The sequence below is a fragment of the Hemicordylus capensis genome, chromosome 6 (genome assembly GCF_027244095.1).
Source record: "Hemicordylus capensis ecotype Gifberg chromosome 6, rHemCap1.1.pri, whole genome shotgun sequence".
NCBI lineage: Eukaryota > Metazoa > Chordata > Lepidosauria > Squamata > Cordylidae > Hemicordylus > Hemicordylus capensis.
The window spans coordinates 86,181,401-86,208,852 of NC_069662.1; the positions used below are offsets into that span (position 1 = coordinate 86,181,401).

A 27,452-nucleotide genomic window follows, 5' to 3' on the forward strand; every position below is an offset into this window, starting at 1 on the left:
GATTTGATCTGTTGGTTCTGGATGAGTTCACACTTCTCCAGAAGGAACAGGTATGCAGTCTGGGTGTGCTTCTGGATCCAAACCTCTCCCTGGTGTCCCAGGTTGAGATGGTGGTCAGAGGTGCTTTCTACTGGCTTTGACTGATATGCCAGCTGCATCCATTTCCTGAGATAAATGACCTCAGAACAGTTGTACATCTTCTGGTAACCTCCTGACTTGACTATTGCAATGCACTTTGTGTGGGGTTGCCCTTGTATGTAGTCCAGAAACTGCAGTTAGTACAAAATGTGACAGCCAGGTTGGTCTCTGGATCATCTCGAAGAGACAATATTATTCCTATATTAAAAGAATGACACTGGCTACCACTATGTTTCTAGGCAATACACAAAGTGCTGGTTATAACCTATAAAGCACTAAACAGCTTAGGGCCAGGATGTTTAAGAGAACATCTTCTTCACTATGAGTCCCATTGCCCATTAAGATAATCTGGAGAGGTTCGTCTGCAGTTGCCATCAGCTCATCTGGTAACTACACAGGGACGGGCTTTTTCTGTTGCCGCCCCAAGACCCTGAAAGGTGCCCCCTGCCAAAATAACAGCCTCCCCATTTCTGATTTAAAAAAAAAAAAATTCTACATTTATTAATCTAAACTTTTAAAGTAAACTAGTGGTTTCAAATAGTTTTAAGGTTTAATTACTGTTTTCGTTTGTTCTGTGTTTCTGTAAACTGCCCAGAGATGGAAATTTGGGGTGGTGTACAAATATGATTAAATAAATAAATAAGCAAGCAAGCTAGCTCTCAGGGAAAAGAGCACTACCACTGTAATTTATCTTTATATGCACTTCATGCTCTTGCAGGTTCTGCAGGCTCGCCTTTTAAAGTTTTCTGCTAATGTTATTGTTAGTTAACCCAGACACTTATGTCAGAAAACTCAGGAAGTATTTTAAGTGTGTCTGGAAAGATACCGCAGTTTAATACTGTAAAACTTTAAAATCAATGATTTCCCGTAAGGACTTTTGCCCCAATGTTTTTCTTTAACACTTTATGGATGGTGAAGTGGTATGAGGCAAGTTTTATGCTTATAATAAAGTTGCAATTTAAAATTAAATTAAGAAATTTAAGGTGCTTTTGTTTCCTTGCCAGTTTTGAAAACTGGATTATTAACAAGTGAGCTGTTCATATATATAAAGCACAATCTTACCAATTATATTTTTATTATATTTATATACAGCCTGATATGTGCATCTCTAGGCAGTGTACACAATTTAAATCAAATATAAAACAGAGTAAAAAGAATTAAAACAATTTCATAGAATAAAAACAATTAAACGGTTTAAAATTAATTTCAGTTAAAAGCCTGAGAGAACAGATGTGTCTTGAGGGTCTTCCTAAAAGCAGAGCTGGAGATGCTCTTATTTTGACATGAAGCATATTCCAAAGCCCTGGGGCAGCCACAGAGAAGGCTTAGTCCCGAGTCACCAAATGAGCCAATGGCAATCTTAACCGGACCTCCAGATGGTCTCAGTAGGCAACAGGGTTCATGACAAAGAAGGTGATCTCTTAAGTACCTCGGACCCAAGCCATTGAGGGCTTTATAGGTAATAACCAGCACTTTGTGTCAGGGGCGTAGCTACGGGAGAGGGGGCCCTTGTTCATCTCTCTCTCGGGCGGCCCCCCAGAGTGAGGGAGACAATGAAGAAAATAGGGAGGGAGGGATCTGGAGGGCCCTCAGGAGCTGGGGGCCCGTGTTCTTTGAACCCTTTCGTTTAGTTACAGCTACGCCTCTGCTTTGTGTTTCACTCAGAAACATAGCAGCAGCCAGTGCAGTTCCTTTAAAATCTGTGTTATATGGTCCTTTCGGGTTGTCCCAGATATTAGTCAGGCTGCTGCATTCTGTACCAGTTGTAGTTTCTGGACTACATACAAAGGCAGCCCCACATAGATTGCATTACAGTAGTCAAGCCTGGAGGTTACCAGCATATGCACCACTGTCTTAAGGTCATTTCCCTCCAGAAACAGGCATAGCTGATATAACAGCCAAAGTACTCCCAAGGAAAGCTACGTACATTATCTTTCAGGGGTAGTATAAACCCATTGAGAACAGGCAAATGGAATCCATCTCTCGTGTCTTGACTCCCCACAGTCAGTACCTCCATCTTATTTGGATTCAACTTCAGTTATCCCTCCAAGCAGGCGTTTAGAGAAGTTATGCCATTTCCTGATGAGGCTGATATGGAGAAATAGATCTAGGTATTATCAACATATGGATAACACCCAGCACCAAACCTCCTGATGATCGCTCCCAGCATTTTCATGTAGATGTTAAAGAACATTGGAGACAGTATGGAGCTTTATGGAACCCCACACTTCAGTTCTTGCTTTGCAGAACAGCAGTCTCAAAGCTGCACCATCTGGAATCTACCAGAGAGGTAGGAATAGAACCATTGTAAAACAGTGCCACTCAATCCCACCTCCCTCAGGTGACCCAGAAGGATACTATGGCCAATGCTATTGAAAGCCACTGAGAGATCCCAAAGGATCAGTGCACTCCCTCTGTTGAGAGCCAATTGGAGATCATCCATCAGGCCGACTAAGATAGTCTCAACCCCATAGCCTGCCCTAAAACCAGTTTGAAATGGGTCTAGATAATCTGTATCAACCAAAACTGCCTGGAACTGAGAGGCCACTACCCACTCAATCACCTTGCCCAACCATGAAAGATTCGAAATGGGTCTGTAATTGGCTGACTCCAAGGAATCTAATGTAGGTTTCTTCAAGAGTGGTCTAATAATAGCCTCCTTAAGACAAGGAGGCATCCTGCCCTCCTTTGGAGAAGCATTTATAACATTTACCAGACCCTCTCTGATAATATGATTACCAGATGAAATAAGCCAGGTTGGGCAAGAGTCAAGAACAGGTTGTACATTGTACAGCCTGAAGCAGCTTGTCCTCAGCCTCAGGAGTCACAAACTGATCTAATATAATTCTGTAAGAGGAGTTGCTGGACACCTCTACAGTAGACTCTGTGATAACTGTAGAATCCAGTTTGGCCTGAATACATGAGATTTTATCCACACAAAAAGTCAATGAAGACATCATAGTGAGTGACTGAAGTTTCTAAGTTCAGATTCAAGGGGGAGGGGAACATACTAGCCCCCTCACAACTCCATTTCAGCCTCAACTCTGTACCTGCAATATGAGATATTACCTTACAAATTTGTTGTAAGGATCACAATAAAATAATTCATGTGAACTGCTTTGAACATTCAAAGCACTGTACAAATACTTACATATAGTGGCCGACATCCAGCTAGTGCAAACAACTAATGTTGCACCATTGTTCGAGCTGTGGAAGGGGCAATTTTCAACAATCTCCCCTTCCTTCTGAAATCCACTGTGCACCACCTAGATAAGTCCTGGATGTTGGCCAGTGAAATGCATTGTTACTTCATGGGATGCACTGGAAGCAAACATCATATCACTACAGCTATACAGTATTATTAAAAACAATACAAAACACAAGTTGCCAGTACAGGCAAAAGGAGGAAGAAAAGCAAGAAAATGTTACTTCCTATTTACCATATATCATTCAATGATGCTTTTTTTGGTCCTTTTTTTAGCTCCACATGCTGGAGTTAGTCCAGCTGAATACTACCATCAGATGGCTCTACTGGCTGGTCAGCGCAGTCCATATGCGGATATCATCCCTTCAGCTGCCACGGGTGGTGCCCTTCATATGGAATATCTCCATGCCATGGACAGTAAGTGATAATGTAACTAATGGTTAAGTGATGATCCTGAACCTGCTGTAAAAAATGTTATTGGCAAAAGAAGTGCAAGGACAAAATGGGACTGAGTGTCTTGGAAATGCAAGAGACCATTAGTGTTATCCAGAGACTTAACATCATTTTAAGTGAAGGACAATTAATATATTTAATTTGAGATGGTATCCCCTTGTGGTGGTGGCGATGATTATATTGCATTAGCAGTAGTATTACTGCATTAGTATACACTAACTGACCCTGCACAGAGCATCTGTGCAGTAGTTCACTTCCTTTTTTAGGTTAGTTGGGAGAATTTGTTTGGCTGGTCCTCCCACGGCCCTCTCACTCGCTCTGTTCCCCCCACAACAGCTTTCTTGCTCGCTCTGCCCCCACCACCACCTCTCTCGCTCGCGCTGTCTCTCCCCCCACGCCTCTCTCATGCTTGCGCTGTCTCCCTCCCCCCGCACCTCTCTCGCTCGCGCTCTCTCCCCCCCGCGCCTCTCTCGCTCATGCTGTCTCCCTCCCTGTCTCCCTCCCACGCGCCTCTCTCGCTCGCGCTGTCTCTCCCTCCCCCCGCGCCTCTCTCGCTCGCGCTGTCTCTCCCCCCGCGCCTCTCTCGCTCGCGCTGTCTCCCCCGCACCTCTCTCTTGCTTGCGCTGTCTCCCCCGTGCCTCTCTCGCTCGCGCTGTCTCTCTCCCCCCCCGCGCCTCTCTCGCTCATGCTGTCTCCCTCCCCTCCGCAGCTCTCTCTCTTGGGCTATCTCCCTCCCCCCGCGCCTCTCTTGCTCACGCTGTCTCTCCCCCCCCCCCGTGTGCCTCTCTCACTCGCTAGAGTCTGCGGCCACCACCAGTCCCCAGGCCAGGCCCGCCAGCTCCACGGCCCGCTGCTTGCCTCCACAGTACACTCCCCCATCTTCTGCCCCAGTCCCCTCCCCCAGCCTTCTGCCCCAGTCTGCTCTCCCCCCCAAGCCTTCTACCCAGTCCCCTCCCCCCAAGCCTTCTGCCCCAGCTTGCTCCCTCCTCCGTTTCCCCCTCTTTCTTTCTCTCTTTTTTGCTCTCTCATTCATGCTCCCCCCCCCCATGCTTTTTAGCCTGCTTGTGTTTTCCCCGCTGGCCATTGCTGCCTCCTCCTTCCTCCAGTCCCCAGTGTTGGACTCGGGCTGCCAAGCGTTCAGCCGGCTCCTTCCTGCATGGCCCTCCCTCTAGCGAGCATCTTCCGAAGCAGCCAGCCATTTGTCTCTGCCCAGCCAGGCTCCCCCGCTTTCTCTCCCTGCAGCTTACCTCCTCCCTTCTGCCCCAGTCCGTTCAGTTCTCCTCTCCGCTTTCCCGCTTTCCTTCTTTTCCTTTCCTCCCTAAGCGGCCACTTCCCTACAAGGCCAAATGCTGCCCAGCCAATCCGGCGCCTCCGCTGCCCAGCCAATCCGCTGTGTTGCCGGGACGCATCCCCACAGAGGCACGTCTACGAGAATTAATATAATATATGATACTTTACAAAATATCATAAGCAAAAATGATGTCTCCCTGCTCAAAGTGCTTGCATTCAAAGGGCATGTTCGGATTACATGGAATCATGGTTTATTGGTTTAATTTGTCTAACTTGTCTGTGGTTAGTTTGTCTGTGCCTGAACCCATGCCAGTCAACAAACTATAGTTCATTTAGGGCAGGCAAACTACGATCTGAACTCAAGGTTTGAAGTTAGTTAATTTGTCCTTATGATGGTCTTGCATGATGTCTACACCCTCAATTGTGGTTTAAATTTGGTTCCTTTTTCAGTAGCTCTGCCTATGCCGGGCTCTCACATAGAAAGAGGTAAACTTAGATCATGAAAGGTAAAGAGAAGGGGTGGGACTCAAACAAACAATGACATGGTGAAACAAACCAAGATTGGGTTTTCATCTGTCGTGCCAGTGCAGGCTTGTTAACTAAACTGTGGTTCTGCGTGCTGTCTGAAGCGGCCCTAAATGTTAACAGCAGCGAAGACCACATGGGAAGGGGAGAGGAGAAGGTGAAACAAAGGTAGCAAGAGATGAATGTCTGCATTTTTATGTGAGTTGTTTATAACACAGAGACATACCCCTTTAAAAAATCTCCAGTGTTACCCTGTCAAAGAAAAATGATTTTCTCACTTTCTTGTGTGAAAATGGTCATTGCATGTGGAGAGGAGAGCTGGTCTTGTAGTAGCAAGCATGACTTGTCCCCTTAGCTAAGCAGGGTCTGCCCTGGTTGCATATGAATGGGAGACTTGATGTGTGAGCACTGCAAGATATTCCCCTCAGGGGATGAAGCAGCTCTGGGAAGAGCAGAAGTTTTCAAGTTCCCTCCCTGGTTTCTCCAAGATAGGGCTGAGAGAGATTCCTGCCTGCAACCTTGGAGAAGCCACTGCCAGTCTGTGAAGACAATACTGAGCTAAATAGACCAATGGTCTGACTCAGTATATGGCAGTTTCCTATGTTCCTATGTTCCTAATTTTATTGCTTCAAAACTAATGTGTGGCTCTGCCCTGAGTTAAGAATTCACAGAACAGTTTTGAGAGTGAGGCTTGAAGAGGTATCAGGGAAGGAAACTGGGGGAAAATGAATTTCTGCATTAATCAATTTTATTTACTGCTCAAATGGGGGAAGTGTAGAAGAACCTTCAAATTTATTAAACTTTCCATATTAATTTTTTTCTAGTTTAAAGTGAATCTTCACAAAAAGCAAATTCATAGCATTAAAGATGTATGATTCATTAGTGTCACTATTTTGTTTCCTTTGTTGCTCAGCATTCTTTTAAAAGTTACCTAGCCATTTTATTCATTAAAAGGAGACCAACCCAGAATTCCCCCTGAGTTCAATTTGTTACATCCACACTTTATGTGTTTTGATAGACAAGTAAAACGTCTTAGGCATAAGTCTAAAGTGTAATATGTATATTGGCCCCTAGTCATTGCTTGGCTGATCCTTGTGATAAAGTGGAAGTCGTGACCAGCCATGTATCATGTAATCAAGTATCAAATTGCAAACTAGGGAATATCAAATTGGCCAGTTGTCCAGATTGATGGATTTTACAAAAGTCAAATTTGAATTAATGTGGAATCTCACAAATGCCAAACTAAAATAAGTCATTTTCCTTGAATGTTCGATTCTGTTCTAATTTCTGCTACTGCTTTTGGTGGATGATCTAAGTAATTGTTATTCTAAGAAAATTTTATAGTCTGTAGAAATTTTGACTCCTCCCCCCCTCCACGCTTCTATTAACCATTTAATTCGATAGGGCTTACTTTGAAGCTAGTTACTGTTGCCATAATGAGCCAAAATGGCATTGCTGTGAAAATTACACAGAGCACCCTCTAAGCAAGTTATCCTGTGAAACACTTTCACCTCTTTTCTAACTTGGGAAATTAAAGACTAGACTTAAGACTCAACCCTTGATGTCTGTCTTTTAAGCAGGACGGAATCATTACCATAATAACAGTTCAGTGATTTGGCCCATGATCCCAGCCCCTCCTTTGCCAGGTTGTGGTTCTTTGGAGTACATATCATGATTGGAGATGTGCTATTGCTGCTGGCTGACATGACATGCACTGCAACGTCAGCATTTCCAACCTGTTGGTGGTGTGCTTGCCTTATGTCGACTGCTGATTCTGTTAGTGCAAACTGGAAGATGTGATGCTTGTCCATGGGGATCATGAACATACAGTATCAAACAGGCGGCAATTAAGGAAGCAGCACTTGGTATATTGTATGCTTTCCATGCACAAGGCCCCAGGTTCAGTCTTCAGCACCTTCAGTTAAAAAGACCTCAGGTGACAGGGATTCTCAGATGTTATTGACTTATAACTCCCACCATCCCCAGCCAAAGGCCATTGCAGCTGGGAATGATTGTAGTCATTGCAGCTGGGGAGTTGTAGTCAACAACACCTGATAATCTCTTTTAAAGGGTCTTAATCCCATTTTGAAGGAACTGGCACTAGACAAGTTCAAACAAAGATAAACCAGCTATAACATGTAACTATTGATGATCTTCGTGGAACACCACTTTGCAGGTTATGGGAGAGGATAGGGGAATGCACACAATTACTGTGCATATGCATTTTAGATTATTCTGAACAAATTAATATGAGAGAATTCAGATGAATCTGAATTCCAGACTCTCCCTTGCCTTTCCAAGAGCTACTTAAAACATGTGTGCCCTGAGGAGAAGGCAAGAGAGAAGTCCAGAGTATGGAATAAGAACATCAGGCCCATGGCCCATCTGGTCCAGCATCCTGTTTCACGCAGTGGCCCACCAGATGCCACTGGGAGCCTACAGGCAGGAGTTGAGGGCATGCCCTCTCTCCTGCTGTTACTCCCCTGCAACTGGTACTCAGAGGCATCCTGGTGCATAGTGCCTAAAAGCCCCTACATGTGCCAGTGATGTCATCGTCATATACCAGGACCTAAGTGGTTCAGGGCAGTGTGGCATGGTACAATAAGGATCATTCTGGACGCAGAAAGACTCCCCCAAATCCTCTGCCAAATACTAGAGGTTTTGCCCTCAGGTGGAATTGTACACATAAGCAGCACCCTCCAACTTTTAGTAATAAACAGAGAGTCTTGTGTGCTCACAGAACTCTTTGTTTCATAGTTGTCATTAGGAATTCCATCCATGTAGACGCATTTGAGGTCTCATTCATAGCTTCTTCTTTATTTGTGTTATTCATTTATAGTGAATCATATCGTGAATTAGGGGTGTGCATGGAACCGCTGAACTGTGGTCCAGCACTGGGGTGGGGGGTTGCTTTAAGAGCGGGGGGAGAGTTTACTTACCCCTCCTGCCACTTTCCCCCTCCGGCGCTCATAGTTCCTGTAGTAATTGGGGCGGCAGGATACCTCCCTGCCACCCCTTCCCCAGTTTCACTTCTCAAGGCTCTCAAAAGTCTTCTGCACGCACGTCACGGAGACGTGAAGCGCGCACACGATGTGCGCGCATGCAGAAGACTTCTGGGAGCCTTGAGAAGTGAAACGGGGGAAGGGGTGGCAGGGAGGTATCCTGCCGCCCCAATTACTGCCACCGCCAATTACTCCCGCCGCCGCTGCAATACCTCCTTGCCACCCCCCGCCTTAGGATATCTTTAAAGACGTGAAGCGTGCATGCAATGTGCGCGAACGCAGAAGACTTCTGGGAGCCTTGAGAAGTGAAATGGGAAGGGGCGGCAGGGAGGTATCCTGCCACCCCAATTACTACAGGAACTACTGGCGCTGGAGGGGGAAAGCGGCAGGAGGGGTAAGTAAACCTTCCCCCCGCTCTTAAAGCAACCTCCCACCCAAATCACCCGAACCACCCAGGCCGGACCGGTCCGGAGGCCTTTAGAATGGCCTCCAGACCAGTCCGGGCACATCACTATCGTGAATTATCAGTCATCTTCTGCTCTAGTAAGTGGGCATCTAAGAATATGTTCTTAGATCTAGAACGAGAAAAAATACTTTGAAAAATGCTAATATACAAACCTCAAGTAATATCTGTTACAGCAGTACAAATATTCTCATTCTCTGGGGCACCAGATGTGTTCAGGAAGTCTGTGAGTAAGGGAGAATTTCTGAATATTCTTCAAGGGTAGACTCATGTAAAGCATGTTACAGTAATCCAGCCATGACCGACTAAGGTGTGGGTAACTGTGACCAGATCTGCTTACTCGAGAAAGGGATTCAGCTGGTGCACTAGCCGAAGCTATGCTAAGGTACTCCGGCCACCGACTCCACCTTAGCTTCCAAAAGCAGATCCAGGTCCAGCAGTACCCCCAAGCTGCGCACTTGCTTTTTCAAGGGGAGTTCAACCCCATCCAGAACCGTTGGAATCTCCTCATCCTGATCGGCTCTCCTACTGACCAACAGCGCTGCCATCTTGCCCGGATTCAATATCAGTTTGTTAGCCCACATCGAACTCATCACTGCATCCAGCAGTGATATCCAGAGTCATCTGCATATTGCATATCAGTTCAAGTCCCCAGAAGACCGATCCCAGCGGTTTCATGTAGATGTTAAACAGCATGAGGGACAAAACTGAACCCTGTGGGACCCCACAAGCCAATGACCACGAATCCAAGCAGTAGTCCCCCAGCACCTCCTTCTGGATCCTTCCCCCAAGAAAGGACAGAAGCCACTCCAAAGTAGTTCCTCCGATCCCTATACTCTAGAGGTGGCCCAGAAGGATACCATGGTCGATGGTATTGAATGCCACTGAGAGGTCCAGCAGAACCAACAGGGACGCACTCCCCCTGTCAAGCTCCCAGGATAGGTCATCCACTAGAGCGACCAAGGCAGATTGAAAAGGGTCTAGATAAACTGTATCATCCAAAACCCTATGCAGCTGGAACCCCACCACATGCTCCATCACCTTTCCCAAGAAGGGAAGCTTAGAAACCAGTCTATAACTGTCTAGGTTGGAGAAATCAAGGGAGGGCTTTTTAAAATAATGGTCTTACCATCGCATCCTTGAGGTATGGTGGTAGCTTGCCCTCCCTTAACGAGGCATTGATTATATCCTCCAGACCTGTACTCAAACCTGCCTGTACCCTCCTTGGCAGATTTTATTAGCCACACATTGAGTCGACACTTTCAACGAGCTGTCCACCATGACCCCAAGATCCATCTCATGGTCAGTCACCGTCAGCTCAGACCCCATCAGCGTATATGTGAAACTGGGGTTTTTTTTGCCCCAGTATGCATCACTTTACACTTGCTAACATTGAAAAAGCACTGGTCCCAGTACAGATTCCTGGGGGACCACTTCTTACTTCCCTCCATCTAGAGAACTGTCCATTATACCTACCTTCTGTTTCGTCCTTCAACCAGTTACCAATACACACATGAACCTTTCCCCTTATCCATAATGTAGTAGGCCATAAAAAGGTTTGAAAAAACCTTGTGCAGATTTATGCAAACAGGCAGCCTTCAGGATAACAATATACTTTTCTCCCTGTAACACTCTTCCACTAAACCAGAAACAGCGCTTCCATGAGTACAAGAGACTTTTCACAATTGCAAGGGCACCTCTGAATTCACAAGGTCAAATAACATTTCCTATAACTTATCTACACACACACACACACACACACACACACACACACCCCTACCTGTACATGCGCACTTATATAATCTTCCTTTTCTTTTTGATAGAAAAAACTGTGGTGACTAACAAAAGAAATATAAAATACAAATGGGTTAAAGCATGCTGATGTGCGTGCCTTGATTGTCTGTGGAAGGGGCCCCAACTTCCCCTCCCAGGAAAGTGGCTGGTCATTGATGAGGGGTAGGCTAATGGCAGTTGGGCTGGTGTTGGGGTGCACTTGTACACTGACTCAGAGTAGACCAGTTTAGAGGAGAGAGAAAGAGTTTGCCCTAGCCTGGGTCCCTACTCAGAACAATAGCCCCCTCAGAACAGTCAGAACTAGAGCAGCCAGAGTGGAGTTCTCCCCCTTTTCTAGTCACCAGGGGGGCATCTCAGTTTTCCACGACTTTTCAGGAGGAGTGGTTGGCTCTGGTGCAGGGATTTAGGACAAGCTCCTCTTCTGCCGAATCAATCTCCCTTGGGTTGTTGTCAAGGTGAACCTCAAGAGCTGGGCAGACCAATGTAAAATGGTTAACCCTTTCTTCATTTTGAGAGGGGAGGAACCAGATGGCAGTTGGGCTCATAATGTCAGTGAAAGGCATCATACTCTCTCCCCCTTTCCTTCTGCTTAGCCGATATTTAGGATTTTTCTTAAGCTGAGATCACACATTTGAGATGCATTACAGCAACAGATATTCAATTAAGGAATATTTCCTGTTTTTAAAACAGGCACAAATGTGCAGCTGTATTATGCAGATTGCTTGTTTTTGAACAGTAAATAGAGAATTAAACCAAGAGTGAATTGTAGGGAGGTCATATAGCCTCACCTTCTCTATTTGATGAGAATTTGTTTAGTCAGGCAATAGCTGCTTTTATCTAAATAGAGGATGAAGCTAGCCTTTTACTTTGTAAAAACTAATTAAAACTATCTTCACTTGCATGGGTGTACAGTAAATTAATTGTCATTAAGTAAGAATCTGGATGTCCTACCATTCATCATGATGAAGAAACCCCTTTCTTCTTTGTCAGAATTTTAGATGAGAAATGGAAAAACAAAACAATTAGCAGGAAGCCAATATTAAGATGCTAACAACAACAACAATAAGAACGCCAGTGCTTGCATTTAATAGCTAAGTGCTATAATCAGTGTTGTATTGTGCTAAAAGTCAACTACCTTCTTCCTGATCTTGTCTAGAAAAATGAAATGTGATAGTTATTCTCGTTAGCCATTTTCAGATTACTCGAGTCAACCTTGGACAACCCTTTGCTCAAATAACCCCTTTTAATTTCATAAATGATTCATAGGGTTGCAAGTTCCTCGTGGCAGGGACTTGTCTCTTTTGCTTCTGTTACACTTTAAAGCACCATGTACTATATGAGGGTGCTGTATGAATTAATAATAAAATCTTCTATAATAATATTCCAGATGTCTGTATGTCTTACTCCTCCTGAGCTGCCTCACTGGTTGGGCAGGAAAGCTTCTGTACATAACATGAGAGGGACAAGAAGTGATCTTTGAGTTTGGGAAATCTGTGAGTTTTTGCCTCAGAGAACCCCCCTCCCCAATACCCCTCCCACTAGGAAGACAAGTAAAAGCTTTTAATGCAGAGTGATTGATGTGTGATATCCCCAGTTAGTAGGCTTATCTCTTTCTTTGCTTCCTCACCTCTTTGTATGCTGAAAAATTCTGAGCTCTACCTTCCAAGAAGAAACAGAAACAGTTATAGTTTTCACTAACAGGAAGTTTAAAAGTGCACAGGAGATTTGAAAGAAGAAGACAGTCCCAGAGAGAACATGGAATAGAAATGTGGTTAGCGCTAACCCACCCACCAGCAACAGCCACTCATGACCACACACCTGTACATGTTTTCACCTTTTGGTTGGTATCTTGCTAACATGGCTACTGAAATAAGCGCAGTGGAACAAGAAAAGGGCAGAGTGTAAGGAGGTCCAGGTCAGGGTTGAAGGGTAGAGTAAGGGAGGAAGAAGGGACCAAGAAGAAGAAATGTGGGGGAAGAACCAGGTGTCAAAGTTACATAGCGCTGATCCACTCACAGCAACAGCTCCTTTGTATAGCCACATTTCCATACATATTCTCAAAATTAGTAGTGAGCATTTCACTAGTAATAACAATACTAATAGTAATACTGGCCTTTCTGTACTGGGTGGAGCAAATTTTTCTCTTCAACTTTTTATTACGAGGATATTCTAACAGGGAGTGGCTCACATGTTGCGCAAGACGATGTGGGCAGTTCTGAACTGCCCGTGCTGCTGCAGGCATCTGGACTAGAGCAGCACCTGCAGTGTTGTGCAACAGTGCCCACCCACAGTGACTTAAAATCATGCAATTGCACTTTTGTGGTGCTATGGCCATTATTTCCAGTGGCTATAGTGCCGCAAAAGTATGAATGTAGAATTTTAAGTAGTAGTGGATGCACCACAACACTGCAGGTGTTACTTCACTGACGGCAGTGCAGGTGGTTCAGAACTGCCCACATTGCCTTGTGCAAAATGTGAACCGCTTACCTTTCTGAGGAGCCTACACTGTGTGCCTATCATATCCTACATAGTATAGGACAGAGACAAAGGTCAGAATGAACTTGCATAGGTATGACAAAATGAATTATACACTTAATGTTAAAATGCCTTTCTTTTCATTTCTGCTTTAATAACAGTCAGAAATGATACATGTAAGATTATTTAAGAATCCTAGTGTCACTTCTGAAAATGTGGACAGTCTTGATCTTCCATTGCCAAGTGGAGGCGACTCGGATGTGATCATGCATCATTGTACAGCACTTCTGGGTGGCAAGCACCATCTTGGAGGCATTCCCTTCCCTAATGTGAGAGAGAAGGGGAACTGGTGCTTGTTGGCACTGTGTGATGATGCAGAGCTGAAGCTGGCATTCTCCTTCCTTTGTTGTCTAATTAAAAATAAACTATTTAAGTAGCATCTGGTTTTGTCACTTCTGCATGGATTATACTTTGTGTCCTTAATTAAATAGCCATTTCTTGTAAGCTTTGATAAGTGTTTTTACTGAAAAGCAAACAAAAGATATCACCATTCTCAAGTATCAAAGCATTGTATTGAATGAAGTAGCAGACAGCCACACAGTAAATGGCAGGCCATAAAAGAGAGATGAAAAAGGTTAAATTATAAGGAGCTTGAGAAATAAAAAATCTTCACATTCACTTTTAAATGCTGACTCGTCAACACGGTATCCGGAGTGAGATTGGAACAACATGGGTGCATGCTGGTTACACAGATGCAGAAGAAGGCAGAAGAGAACCACAAGCCAGATGCCAAAGATAACTGACACTCTGCTTGGCAATCTTATCTATAGGGTTATGGTCAAAGAGAATTCCAAAATGAAGCACAGATGGGAGAGTAACTAGAGATCAGCTCATGCAGGGAAAGACGTAATAAAGTGAGGATTCAAATACCTAATTTAAGACTTCAGCTGCACAACAAAAAGAGACTAGGAGACTCCGTACTTTATTGTGGATTTCACATTATTACGTATACACATAACACATTGTTGTGTATAATGCATTTTCTGAAGCATTAAGGTCCAGAAATTCTCAGAAGCAGCATCCTGGGCTGGATGGATTATTGGTTTCATCCAATAGAGCTGTTCTTATTTTCTTGGTGTGAGTAGGAGACTAGTAATGAAGGGTGAAGGAAGCAGACATTGAATGTTAAGGAAAGAAGTAGCAACTTGCATCACTTGGTTTTTAAGGATAATTGTTGGAAAAGATAAGAATTGGCACCCTTCCTCCTTTGGGCACAATCCAACTAAAGTTTAAATCTTATTGATTACAATGGGAAGTTTAAGGTTGTGCTTAAACCTTGCCCATTTAAGTCAATATGACTTAAAAGCAGCTGGATTGTGCCCTTCTTTTATAGCATTTGTTAGCTGAAAGATAATTTTGGAGTTGCTACTTTTAAAATTCCCGACCTTCTATTCTAAAAGGATACATAAAAAACCTAATGATCCATAAGCACTTGCAGAATTTGTAAGAAAATCCTATATCTGTTATAAGCAGAGAGTTCACATCCTGTGAAATAAGTGTAGGTTTGGCCATTGATGAGAGACCTAGTTTCAAATTCCTAGTCAGCCATGATGCTCACTGGGTGACCTTGGGAAAATCACTGTTCTTCTGCCTAACCTACCTCGCAGGATTCTTGGGAAGCTGTAAAACCAATTTGTTCCTGTGAGAAAGGGTGAGATACAAATGCCATTAAGTATTTTCCAGAGTATTATTTTATTCATACCTTTCTTTCTTGGCTGCAACATTGTCCAAAAAGAAACTATAAATGTAGGAGAAATAGATAGAATCTTGATTTCCATTTTGTGTAGAAGCCTTGTTGGCTCTTTTTTCATTAATGTAGTAGGGCTTTGGGTTTGCCGGTAGCTCAGATTTGAACCACTCCGTCTCCTTGCTTCTAGTGAATTAATGATGTGAATGTCTAAGCAGCCATCAGATTCATAAATCACCAGAAATGAGAGGGATAACACATAAAAGTCTTTTCCTTTTGTTTAGCAATTTATCATTTTGCTTGCACATTAATAAACAGAGCTCCCCTGAGGTAAGCAATGGAAAGATAAATTTTTCTTCCTAATTTTCCTCAATCGTAGCCAGTAGATCATAAGTGGAAAGAGTGGGCTTGTCAAGAACACGTCGTCCTGTTGTGGCGACTCTTTATATCCATTGCCATTAGTAATAGATGAAGAGAGTAGGTTGCTTGGGTAGATAATTGTTTTTGTTTACATAACAGGCGCCAGGTTTCCAAGTCCCAGACTGACAGCTAGACCAAGCCGAAAGCGAACGCTATCCCTATCGCCTCTATCTGACCATAGCTTTGACCTTCAGACCATGATCCGGACATCTCCAAACTCCTTGGTCACAATTCTCAACAACTCCCGTAGCAGTTCTTCAGCAAGTGGCTCCTATGGCCATTTATCTGCGAGTGCAATAAGGTAAGGACTTGCAAATCACTGGGACTTTTGGCATATGCAATATAAATTTTGCAACAGTTATATCACGCAATATGTCTATTACCCAGTCCTGATAACTTTCAATCCAAATGACTGTTTCTGTAATCAGGAGATGAAATTTTATTTCTTCCAGAAGTAGGTTGCAGTGTTAAAATGTTCATTTCTGAAATGCATCTAGTGTAGCACAACTTTTCGACCTCAATGAAGGACCTCAAGTACAGACATTTGCATAAAATGCAGGAGGCACAACTTCAGGATTCCACTCTAGGTCTGAGGTGCAATTCTAGGCATGTTCACTTGGAAGTGAATTCATTGGGACTTACTCCCTACTAATTGGGCTTTGGAAATACAAACATACCTGGAGGCTGCTAGATTTGGAAGACTTTTCCTGGGCTTGATCTAAAAAGCCCACTAGTGGTGAGTGTTGGACTAGGACCAAGGAGACCCGAGTTCAAATCCCCACTCAACCATGAAACTCACTGGGTGATTCGAGGCCAATCCTGTATCTCTCAGCCTAACCTACTTCACAGGGTTGTTGTGAGGGTAAAAATAAGCATGTACATTGCTCTGAGCTCCTCGGAGGAAGAGCGGGATATAGATGTTCATACTTACGAAATAAATAAATAAATAACCTATATACTTGCTTTTTAAAATGTTCTTTTTGCCTGATTACTAGGAGTGTAAGTCAATTAAAGAATTTGTAGTTGCTTTATCACCAAGTTTTAAAATTAATTAAATATAAATTTAAATATTTTTACACGTCACCAGAACCTCAATAGACAAGAGAACCTCGATATTCACAGGGCTTCCATTCTGGGCTGCAGCCGCAGATATGGAAACCGTGAATATTGAGTCATTGGGGGCTATGGGATTGCGGGGGTTAGGTTCCCCATCAGCTGAACATTGGCCAATTTCCACAGGGGGAGCTTCTTACTATGCTCTGCTGCTCCCCCTGAGTCATGTTGAACCCCCAAATCATCCCCAAATCAGCATTTTTTCCCTTTCAATTTTTTTACAAAGTTGGGAGACAATTTGTGGCTCCACCGAAGAAAATGACCTCCGCAGTCATTTCTGGCCAGCTCCGACCCACGGATGCGTGAGGTTGGCATGTTTTTTCCTCTCTTTTTTTGCATGTGCCGAGGTTCGGTGTCTTTTTCCCAACCGCAGATACACGAATTCGTGGATATTGAATCCGCAGATAACAAGGTACACCTGTAAACGTCTTTTTGAGAATTTAGAACTTCTTGTTATAGGAAAGGGGCATTTTAATATTTTGCTCCCCCCACTACTATAGTAACAGCAAGGGTGTCCCTAACTTGCAGGCTCACTAACTTTTATCCTTTTATCCTCATTACTTAACCTGATGATAGTTTGGAGTCCTACTGATCAGTGATTGGCTCCTTGAAACAAAGTTTTAAGTTAATGTTTACCATTTTGTTCGAAATGTTATTTTCAAACTTATCTTTAAAATATCAAGACATATATCAGATTTCGATGTACTCAGAAGAGAACACGTGAACTTTTTCTGCATCATCTTTTTGCACTTCCTGTGTGACAGGTGAAGTGGGAATTTCTATATCCTTTTGAAACATGCATATCTCAGTGCAAGGAAGAATTTCTCCTTCACATATTAGACAGGAAATTTTAAAAGAGGTTTTGCACTGATCATAAATGGCCTGTTGGCTTTTTTGTAGGGATGTACGCAAATTGTGATTTGATCAGCGATTCGCACCACAGCCCAGGCACCTTTAAAAGGGAGGAGAGCAGGTCCATACCTGCTCCTCCTCCGCTCGTGGCAGTTCCCTATGTTGGCAGTGCTCCTTCCAGCTGCCATTGCATGCTGGTGGCACTCCCCCCAGCTATCCTCATGCAACAGCAGCTGGGGGGAACACTGCCAGTGTGCGATGGCAGCTGGGTGGGGGGTGCCATTGAAACAGGAAGCTGTGGCGGAGGAGCGGCGGAGGAGCAAGTATGCCTGCTCCCTTTTAAACGTGCCCAGGCTGTGCTGTGAATCATTGATCGAATCACGATTCATGCACATCCCTACTCTGTGCAGCATCTGAAGCTATTGCTTGCGTTGCCAGGTACTGTGCAGCTGCGATCAGCATTCAACAGCTGATGACAGGCAGTGAGTCCTATTAGCCTCAGTGACTCTGGGCAGGCCTTGCAATTGCTGTTTTCCAGTTTTATTACTCAGGCTTTTATACATTTCTGTCTTCTCATGTCTTTTAACTTCATTACATCCATTTTTATGTGCCCCCTCCCCCCCTTGTGGGGTTGTTGTTGTTTTTAATGCCTTTCGTTTTTATGACTTTTACTGTTTCTCAGACTTTTAGGCCCTCATGCTTTTGGTTTATTATCTACTATTTTTAGTATTTTTAGTCCTTTTAGTATTGATATGTACCATTTTATATGTAATCACCTTTTATCTACTCTCACTTGTAACATGTAATACCCCCTATAATTTATGCTGGTCTATGACCATAATAAAGATTGATTTATTGGAGCTATTGCTCTCTCAAGGAAAAGACAAGCGTAACCATTTTGTAGTATTGGAAGCATCCTAACCAAGTTTAATTGAAATGTACCTTTTCTGTCTGTGACTGAGCTCTGAAAATACCAGTACTGCATGTCTGCAGCCAAAGTTGGCTATGAACAGTGCTAAATGGCTCGTGTTGTGATGCAGTTTTGCAACTTTATTTTAAATTACCTGTTTTTAAAATAAAAATAAGGCCATGAATGAACATTTAAATGACTGACATTTGGCACAGGTTAACATTTACAGTTCTGAACTGCTCATGCCTCTGTGGGTAGTTCTGCTTCTACTTAAAATTGCACAATTGTAGTTGTATGATATTGCATCCATTGGAAATAATGGATATAGCATCCTACAACTGTGATTGCACAATTTTAAGTAGTAGTGAAACAACCCTATTTTGTAACACCATGGACATTGTTTTAGATGCCCACAGTGGTGCTGGTGGATCAAAATCACCTTGTTAGTCTGCACTGGATGTCAGTCACTGAATCCCATTTGATGTCATCTCTGTCTTTGGAAGGGAAAATGCAGAGGTTCTCTTAATGTCATTCTTTGAAGAAAACTCAAACATTGCAGAAGTTGGCAATATTATATTCTGCCAAGAATATTGTCCTCTGGGGGTTCTTTGAAAGTTTGAAAGCATAGCAGGGTTCCACCCCACCTCCCCGGGATCTGAACCTCTCTGTTGCTTATTTGCCTGGGCTACCTGAGCAGAAACATGAAATTAACAAGGTCTTGTTAATTACAGACAGATTTTTGCAATATCTGGTTACTTTTGCCTTTCTGTTTGGCTGAGATTAAGTTAAACAAAGTTGGGAAGAGATTAAGCAGTTGGGGGCCAAGGGGTTGAAGCAAGTTTAAACAGCAGGAGAAGAATTGGAACAGTCAAGGCTGAAAGGGTTGGACACAGGCAAAGCAAAATCCACTGAATTACCCTAGGTCAGCTTTCCTTCTCAAGGCAGCTGTTTTGTAAAAGGGAAATTGGCTATAATTGATCTGTGATTTTGAGAGTGCCTCATTTTACATGGAGAAATGAATTTATCATCCTTGGATATTTTCCTTTTATTTTATTATTATTATTATTAATTTGATTTCTATACCACCCTTCCAAAAATGGCTCAGGGCGGTTTACACAGAGAAATAACAAACAAATAAGATGGCTCCCTGTCCCCAAAGGGCTCATATTCTAAAAACAAACATAAGATAGGTACCAGCAACAGTCACTGGAGGTACTGTGCTGGGGGTGGATAGGGCCAGTTACTCTCCCCCTGCTAAATAAAGAGAATCACCACGTTAAAAGATTTCTCTTTGCCCAGTTAGCAGGGGATGGTGCTTTTGGTGGTGATGTAATGGAACACCATTATGCAGAAAGGCAGATTCCTTCTACAAGCTTTGGCCAATATTCTATGCAGAATCCCAATGACATCAGTGAGAATTGCTTCCAAGTAAATGGTTTTAGGATCAAGATATTACCATGCCTAACTGAAGTAAGGATTCATTCCTAAAAGTGAAAAATGATCGAGTGAAAAAGGATTACTAATACTTTGTGTGTTGCAAGGTGAGGAATATTGTTTGCGTTAGACCCTCTATGTCAGTGGAACTCTATGTCCTTTGTTTATTCCAGTAAGGCATTGAAACATATTGGAATTGCCTCCAAGGACAGAAAAGACTGGGAGGTAGGAGCGGAACCACTGCAAAGCAGTTCCCCCCACTCCCAACTCCCTCAGACGCTCCAGAAGGATACTCGATAGTATCAAAAGCTGCTGAGGGGTCCAAAAGGACCAACAGAGTCTCTCTTCCTCTGTCAATTTCCAATTGGAGATCATTCATTAGGCTGACCAAGGCAGTCTCCACCCCATAGCCTGCCCAAAATCCAGTCTGAAATGGGTCTAGATAATCTGTTTCCTCCAAGACTGTCTGGAGCTGGGGAGCCACAACACTCTCAATTACCTTGCCCAACCACAGAACGTTGGAGACAGGCCTGTAGTTACCCAACTTTGAGGAATCCAATGCAGGCTTCTTTAGAAGTGGCCTAATAATTGCCTCCTTAAGACAAGGAGGAATCCTTTCCTCCCTCAGAGAAGCATTTATTATCTCTACCAGGCCTCCTACAACAATCCCCCTGCTAGATATTATAAGCCATGTCGGGCAAGGGTCAAGAGAACAGGTATTAGGCCGCACTGCTCTAAGCAGCTAGTCCATGTCTTCAAGTGTCACAAACTGGAACTGATACAACCTAATTGATCCAACCTAACCACACAAGAGGAGTCAGAAACTGAGTCTGTTGGCCCAAATATGAGATATTTTCTCCACAAAGAATTCATTAAACACGCCGCAGCGGGTAATCAGTGGTTCCAGATTCTGATTCAAAGGAGGAGGGGCACGTACTAGCCCTCTCACAACCCTGAACAACTCTGCCAGACATGAATTTGTGGATGCAATATGGGCAGAAAAGAATCTCTTCTTTGCCACACATTGCCTGAGCATAGATCTTCAAATGTACTCTATGTTGCAATCTGTTGGATTCAAGTAGAGTCTTTCTCCACTTGGGTTCCAGTCGTCTTCCTTGCCACTTCAGCTCCCGTAGTTCTTCCATATACCAAGGGGCCAATTTTGCAGTGGCTCGAAGAGGATGCTTAGGAGCAATCATGTCTACTGCTCTGGTGAGTTTGCACTTCCAGTTCTCCACCAGAGTATCAACAGGATTGCTGACAGAGCCAACACTAAATCCCCCCCAAGGCTTCTTGGAATCTTATTGGATCCAATAACCTTTTTGGGTGGACATTCCTAATAGGTCCTTCAGCGCTGCTAAGGTGGGAAGTGATTGTGAGTCCAACCTTAACCAAATGGTGGTCCGTCCATGACAATGGGGAAATCTCAGGAATCCCCACCTGTGGAACACCACCCTGATCAGAGTGAAAGACCAAATCAAGGCTGTGACCAGCAAAGTACGTTGGTCCAGAGACCGCTTGGGATATGCCCATAGTCGTCATGGCCACTATGAACTCCTGAGCCGTCCTGGACAAATTGGTCTAGAAATGAACATTGAAATCCCCTGGCACCACAAGCCTGGGGGACTCCAACACCAAGACCAAGTCAGTCAGCTCAGTTAGGGACTCCGTTGAGCAGCGGCACGATCGGTACACCAACAAAAGTCCCAATCTATCCCTGGTCCCCAAACTTAGGTACACACATTCGATATGGTCCAGCACCTCAACAGGGATCCTGGTAAGGGAGATGTTATTCTTATAGACCACAGCCACTCCAACTCCCCGCCCACGGTCCCTCACCTGCTCTTCAACAGAGTACCCTAGAGGAAGAAGCTGGGACCAAACTGGGCCACTGACCTCCCCCAACCAGGTCTCCATAATACAAACCAGGTTGGCTCCTGAATCCAGAATCAAATCATGAATGGTTTCTGATTTGTTCTGGATTGACCTGGCATTACAAGGAAGCAAGGTGAGGTTCCAAGTGTGGTTGGAACTGCTCCCCGAGGTCAAAGAGCTGACAGGGCAGCCGGAAGGGGAAACAGCTATTAGATTTCTGATCCCCTTCCCCTGTAATGACCCGCTGACCTGCCAATGTTACTTCTTCTGTTCCTCACCACCACCGGAATTGCCGCCCCATAATCAGTGGATACGGCCCCTGTTTCTCCATCTTCAGCCAAACCCAGACACATTGTAAAAGAATCTCACCCAGGTTTCAACCAAAAACAGAAGCCAAACTATTAAATGCCCCCCCCCCACATGCGAGTACTTGGGCCAGGAAGCCTGGCCCTCGCTGTCCCCCAAAGGGGCAACTCCCTTTGGTGTTGCCCCTTCGGTGGTGACCCCGCCAGTGGCAGCTCTAGGCACATGGTACTCTGAGCAGGCAGCTCTAGGCACATGGAACCCAAGAAACTGCCAAGTCACCCCCCGGGCCCCAGTCCTGCAAAGCCTCACCTCAGCACAGAAGCCAGTCCTGGGGGGCAGATAACACACAGGGGGGCAGAAGGAGAAGCAAACAGGCAGGCAACCAACCAGTCCCTCACACTGCAGTCTGCCTAGGGCAGATGATGTCCCTCCTCTTCTCTCTCCTGCAGGCTTCTGGGAACTTGGAGTCACTGGCAGCACCCTATATAGCCCTGAGCAGGCAGCTCTAGGCACATGGAATCCAGGAAACTGCCAAGTCACCCCCAGGCCCCAGTCCTGCAAAGCCTCACCTCAGCACAGCAGCCAGACTACATTCAGGAGGACCTCGATATTCGCAGGGTTTCCATTCCGCAGTTGTGCAGCTAGTATGTGCTGTGCACTTGGTACACAAGCACAAATATATTTGTAATAGCTCAGAATTAGTCTGAAATGCAAGCTCCAGACTTAGAGGCTATTCCCACGATCAGCCAAAATCGGGCTAGGGGAACCTAGCCCGATTTCGGCTGATCATGGGAGCCACCGGGCTCGCAGGCAAGCCCGGTTGCCTCCCAGCCATTAACCCGTCATACAACCCCTCCCCTTAAACCGGGTTTGCGGATTGAGCGCTCTGCAAACCCGGTTTTTTAAAATCGTGAGTAGCCGTGGTTCTGCGGCATGGCTACTCACGAGTAGACCCCTGGTGGGGAGACGGAAAGCCGCCTCCCGGCTCCAGGGGTCTCTCCAGTATGCCCTGCACACGGCATACTGGAGCTTCTGGGGGCTGTGCAGTCCCTGAACTCCCCAGCCCTCGCCGGCTCCATCACGGAGCCGGCAGTTGTGTGGGCGGCCGATCCGGCTGCCCAGGGCTCCTGCCCTGCTCGTGTGCAGGGAGAGTGGGCTTAGCCCGTTCTGCCCACAAACCCGGCAAAAGCGGGTCTCACTGATCGTGAGACCCGCCTCCCTGTGTTACTAGCTAACATAACAGCTCTGTGCTAGTGATGTCAACCAGCATTTCTGCTTTATAAATTTACATTTTGATAACATGCCCAACATGAAAAATGAAGATAAATTTTGACTAACTTTTATGGCTTTGGAAGGTTGTGCTATCTGTGTAGTCTCCCACATTCTTGGGCCTTGGAAACAAGAGATTTGTATAATGTTTTGTCCATGTCATTTAACTTAGCTTTTCAACAAAAGATTCACCAATATTTCAACCATGCAAAATTCAACATAAAAATTGAAACAGATCTGTATCAGCCCAACATATACAGTAATCTTTTAGAGCTGAAATATGGAATTAAAAAATAAAGCAGAAGGGCTGGCTTAAATTATTGTAGTCATTTTAAAATTCTAAAAAGCACAGAAAAAGAACCAGATGTCTCTTGGCATCAGATCACTTTCTCTGATGATTTAAACAATGCCATAACAACCCATTATTTTTGTTCACTTGAAGATTTCACATTCCACAGAAATACAAAGCTATACTTCATGGGCTGTATTCTATCATTAGTTTAACCTGTATATGTTAGTTGATTCATGTTTAGACATCAGAATAACTTTCTTGGTGCATATCTTTGTAAAAGGAAGAAACTACTCACTGAATATTTGGAAATTTTCTTCTCATTTCCATCATACGTTTTATCTAAGAAACTGAGGGGCATGTCGCTGCAAGTCAGAGTTAGTGTTAACAGGGTTCTCTGTTTCAAATTGGCTGTGTTGTCACAATGGCAGCATTCGCATGTAACGTGAAACTGCAGTTAAATGAGGCAGAGGTTTGCATTTGTGAATGTCCGAATGTGTGCAACATTGTTTTATGGCAAAAGCGACCAGTGGTTTCCCTCACCAAACTCCAACTTGAACCTTTGGTTTGTAGTGAATTTTGCCACCACAACCTGAGGTTTTTGGCAGCAGCATTCTGTCCAAATGCGGATGCTGCCATAACTGCAGTTTCATGCTGTTTCTGGAACCGTAATCATAGAGAGGGTGACCCAGACACCCCCGGAATTAAGGATGTGCACAGAACTGGCAGGGGCAGTTCAAAGGCAGTGGGGGGATAACTTTAAGAGCAGAGGAGGGTGCAATTCCCCCTGCCACGTTCTCCCTGTCAGTGCTCGCTGGAAATCCAATCCGGCAAGGTGGCAGCGTAACTCCCTGCCACCCCATCTGCTCCTCAAACTGGAAGTGACCAAAAGTAGCAGGTGCACATATTGGTGCAAGCGTGCGCACGTGCTACTCCCTGTCACTTCTGATCCGAGGAGCAGACGGGGTGGCAGGGAGGTATGCTGCCGCCCCACCGGACTGGTTTCCCATCGAGTGCCAGTGGGGGAAATGAGGCGGGGAGGGGAGTCTACAATCCTCCACCCTTAAAGTTATCCCCCCACTTTCAAACTCCCCGAACCGCCTGGTGTTTGAACCTGTTCAGAGGCCCGTAAAAGGGCCTTCGAACAGGTCCATGCACATCCCTACCTGGGATTGTGCCCATTCTATGCCTGTGGGGATTCTCACTGGCCATCCCTTGTTCCCCGCTCTTGGCAGTCAGGAGAGAAAGGGGATGGGATGGCAAGCCAGACTCTGTGTGCTTAGTTCTCTGAAAAAGAAGTGATCAAGATGTATGTTCACAAGCACATACAGTCACAGTGGCAACATAATTAGGGTGACCCCATTAGAGTGATGGGATGGCAACATATGGCAGGGTGATGATACCTGTGGACAGGTTTAAAGGGCAGCCCCAGCCAGGAAATCTTGAATGGCTCAGGTCTATCTTGTGTATGTTGGCGAAGGGGGGGGGGCAGCTGTGTGGTCCCTAGGCTTACTCATGAGAAGGGCCGGGCAGCAGGATCAGCAATACCTCCAATGAAAGGAGAGATTCCTCACTTGTGAGGAGGATGGATACTGCTCCTGGAAAACTTTCTCCGAGTTTTCCATAGATGGTACCTGACCCAAGTAAAAATAGCATATATCCAAAAAGACTGCTCTCCACTTTGCTTGAATGGTTGCAGGATGAAGGGAACCTATTATCATTTCTGGTGGACCTGTCCTAGGGTCTTATCCTTTTGGACAGAGGTATTTATGGAGATGTGCAGGATTACAAACCAGAAAATAGGATTATGCTGGCATTAGTAAATGTATTTCTGGAGTCAATACAGATGTGACATCCAAAAAATTAATTGTGTTTATGGTAACTGCTGCCAGATTAGCTATAGCCAAACACTGGAAAAATCAAACCTTCTTGATGGCCTTCTGGTATAAGAAACTATGGCATATTGTGATCTCAGAAAAGCTAACCCATATTATTCATTCCTTTGCAAACCAGACTTCAAATAATTCTCTTTTTGTAATTTGGTCAGATTTTATTCTTTACACTAATCAGGAAAATTATGGTTGTTTTCCTACCCAACGCTAATAGTTTAGTGCTGTAAATTTTTTTTAATAAAGATTTTTTTAAAAAATAAGGGATGGATGCTGCTCCTGAGTGGACCACTCACTCATGAGAGTGTAAGGCCATTGGGATACCTCTTCACAGCTCATGAGAAGAACTGTCTGTGGAGATAGGGGTGTTGGGCAGAATCACTTAATAATTTGTGATGACATCCCTTTCCCCATGGATCGCTCTCTCATGAGAGTGTCAGGCCATGGAGACACACATGCAGGCTGGACAGCAGATGCCACCCAGCCTGCTTGCTCAATACAAGCAAGCCGTGGCATGGGAACAGGTTCCCCAGCAACACTTCTCCCTGTCTTGGTGAGTGCCACTAAGAAGCAGTCAAAGAGGGCCCTCTGCCAGCCCGTCCGCCCATTTGAACATGTCCATATTTATTTTTGCCCGTAACAGCAACCCCACTCTACTGGGGTCGCAGACAACCAGGGCTCCCTTCTCCCATGATTCCCTGTGGCAGTAGATCTGTATATGCTGCAATGCTTGTCCAAACCTGGGAAATTTGAATGATAGCAAAGATCTGTCCCCGGTTCCGGTGTTTCCCCAGTTCGTCACCTGGCTTTGCCCGCAGACATGGAGTGTCAAAATCTCCTTTGGGTGCGTGAAAGGCTTCCCTGGAGAGGAGGGGATCGCAACACAAAAGTTATATTGCTAACCAGAGAAAAGATGGGCCCTACAAAAGCGGGCCCCTTTATTTGGTAGCTCAACTCATGAGCATGCAGTCCGACATAAGATCGAGGGTTGGTGAGCTTAAGGTCCTCCTCAGTAGACTGGCCCTCTCATAAGAGTGCTAGTCCCCTGGTGGCAAGCCACCATGGGGACAGGAGTGTGGTTTGGTCTCCATGGACTGCTTTGCCAGGTTGAGCCATCACAAGCACAGGATTCTTTGCCCTCTCTCATATACATCCCCTCCTAGGAAGTCATCATGTTAACTGCCCTTTCCTGAGTAACAGAAAAATAGTTCCCCTCAGCACTCCACCCCCACCAGAAATTTGTGTTTGTGCGAGAATGTTTTGTTGTGGGGTTCTTACGAAGGTGGTGATGCAATTGCTGTCAGACGAATGGCTTGCAAGGCATTTAAAGGGATTATACTGCCTTGGGATTGTTTTAATGAAAGGCAGTATATAAATTTAACAATAAAAAATAAAATTTTAAAAAATTAAATGTCCATTTCCTGCCGAGGGTGGGCAGACAATTCTGAAAAGTCATGATTGTGGTCAGCACTCACCTTTGAAGATCATGGCCAATGGCTTCCACTGTGGAGACATTCTGACACTTTGCCCCAGTCTGGCAATGCGAGCGCTATGGAGCTTGCTGGCATGAGGCCTCAGTGGACCAGGAAGAGGTAGGGGCTCCCCTGCCCTGAAAACAGAGGTTACCGGGCTGCAGTTGGACAAACGTCTGTGATGTGATTCACAGTTAGAAAAATTAACTGCGGGTTTAGCAACCTCCACTTTCACATTATGTGCGAATGCGACCAATGAGAAAGATCACAGTTAACTCTTTAATGCCGTTAGAGAATCCCACAAACTCCTGCAGAGTGCATCTCAAGAACCTGGAATTTCCTGGCCATCCTGGTAAAATTGCTGCAGTTAACCAACATTTAACTGGGATCACTGACCAGGTGGAAGAAAGGAAAGTGAGTGAGAAGTGATTCTTTTTTAATAAAAACCTATCGATAGGCCTTGTGACTTTATACATGTAAGCTGTGTTACTTACCTGGGCTCATGGAAAACAGCCAGTTCTTTTAAAAAAA

At 44.7% G+C, this 27,452-nt stretch overlaps 1 protein-coding gene across 5 annotated transcripts in view; it reads left to right on the forward strand.

The window, feature by feature from the left end:
• GLI3 (GLI family zinc finger 3) overlaps window positions 1–27,452 on the forward strand; it is a 376,435-nt gene that overhangs the window by 269,675 nt on the left and 79,308 nt on the right. For all 5 annotated transcript variants that reach the window (XM_053264771.1, XM_053264773.1, XM_053264772.1 and 2 more), the window contains 2 exons: window positions 3,620–3,760; window positions 15,612–15,813. In XM_053264771.1, the coding sequence (XP_053120746.1) occupies window positions 3,620–3,760; window positions 15,612–15,813 (343 nt within the window). The remainder of the gene's footprint in view (window positions 1–3,619; window positions 3,761–15,611; window positions 15,814–27,452) is intronic.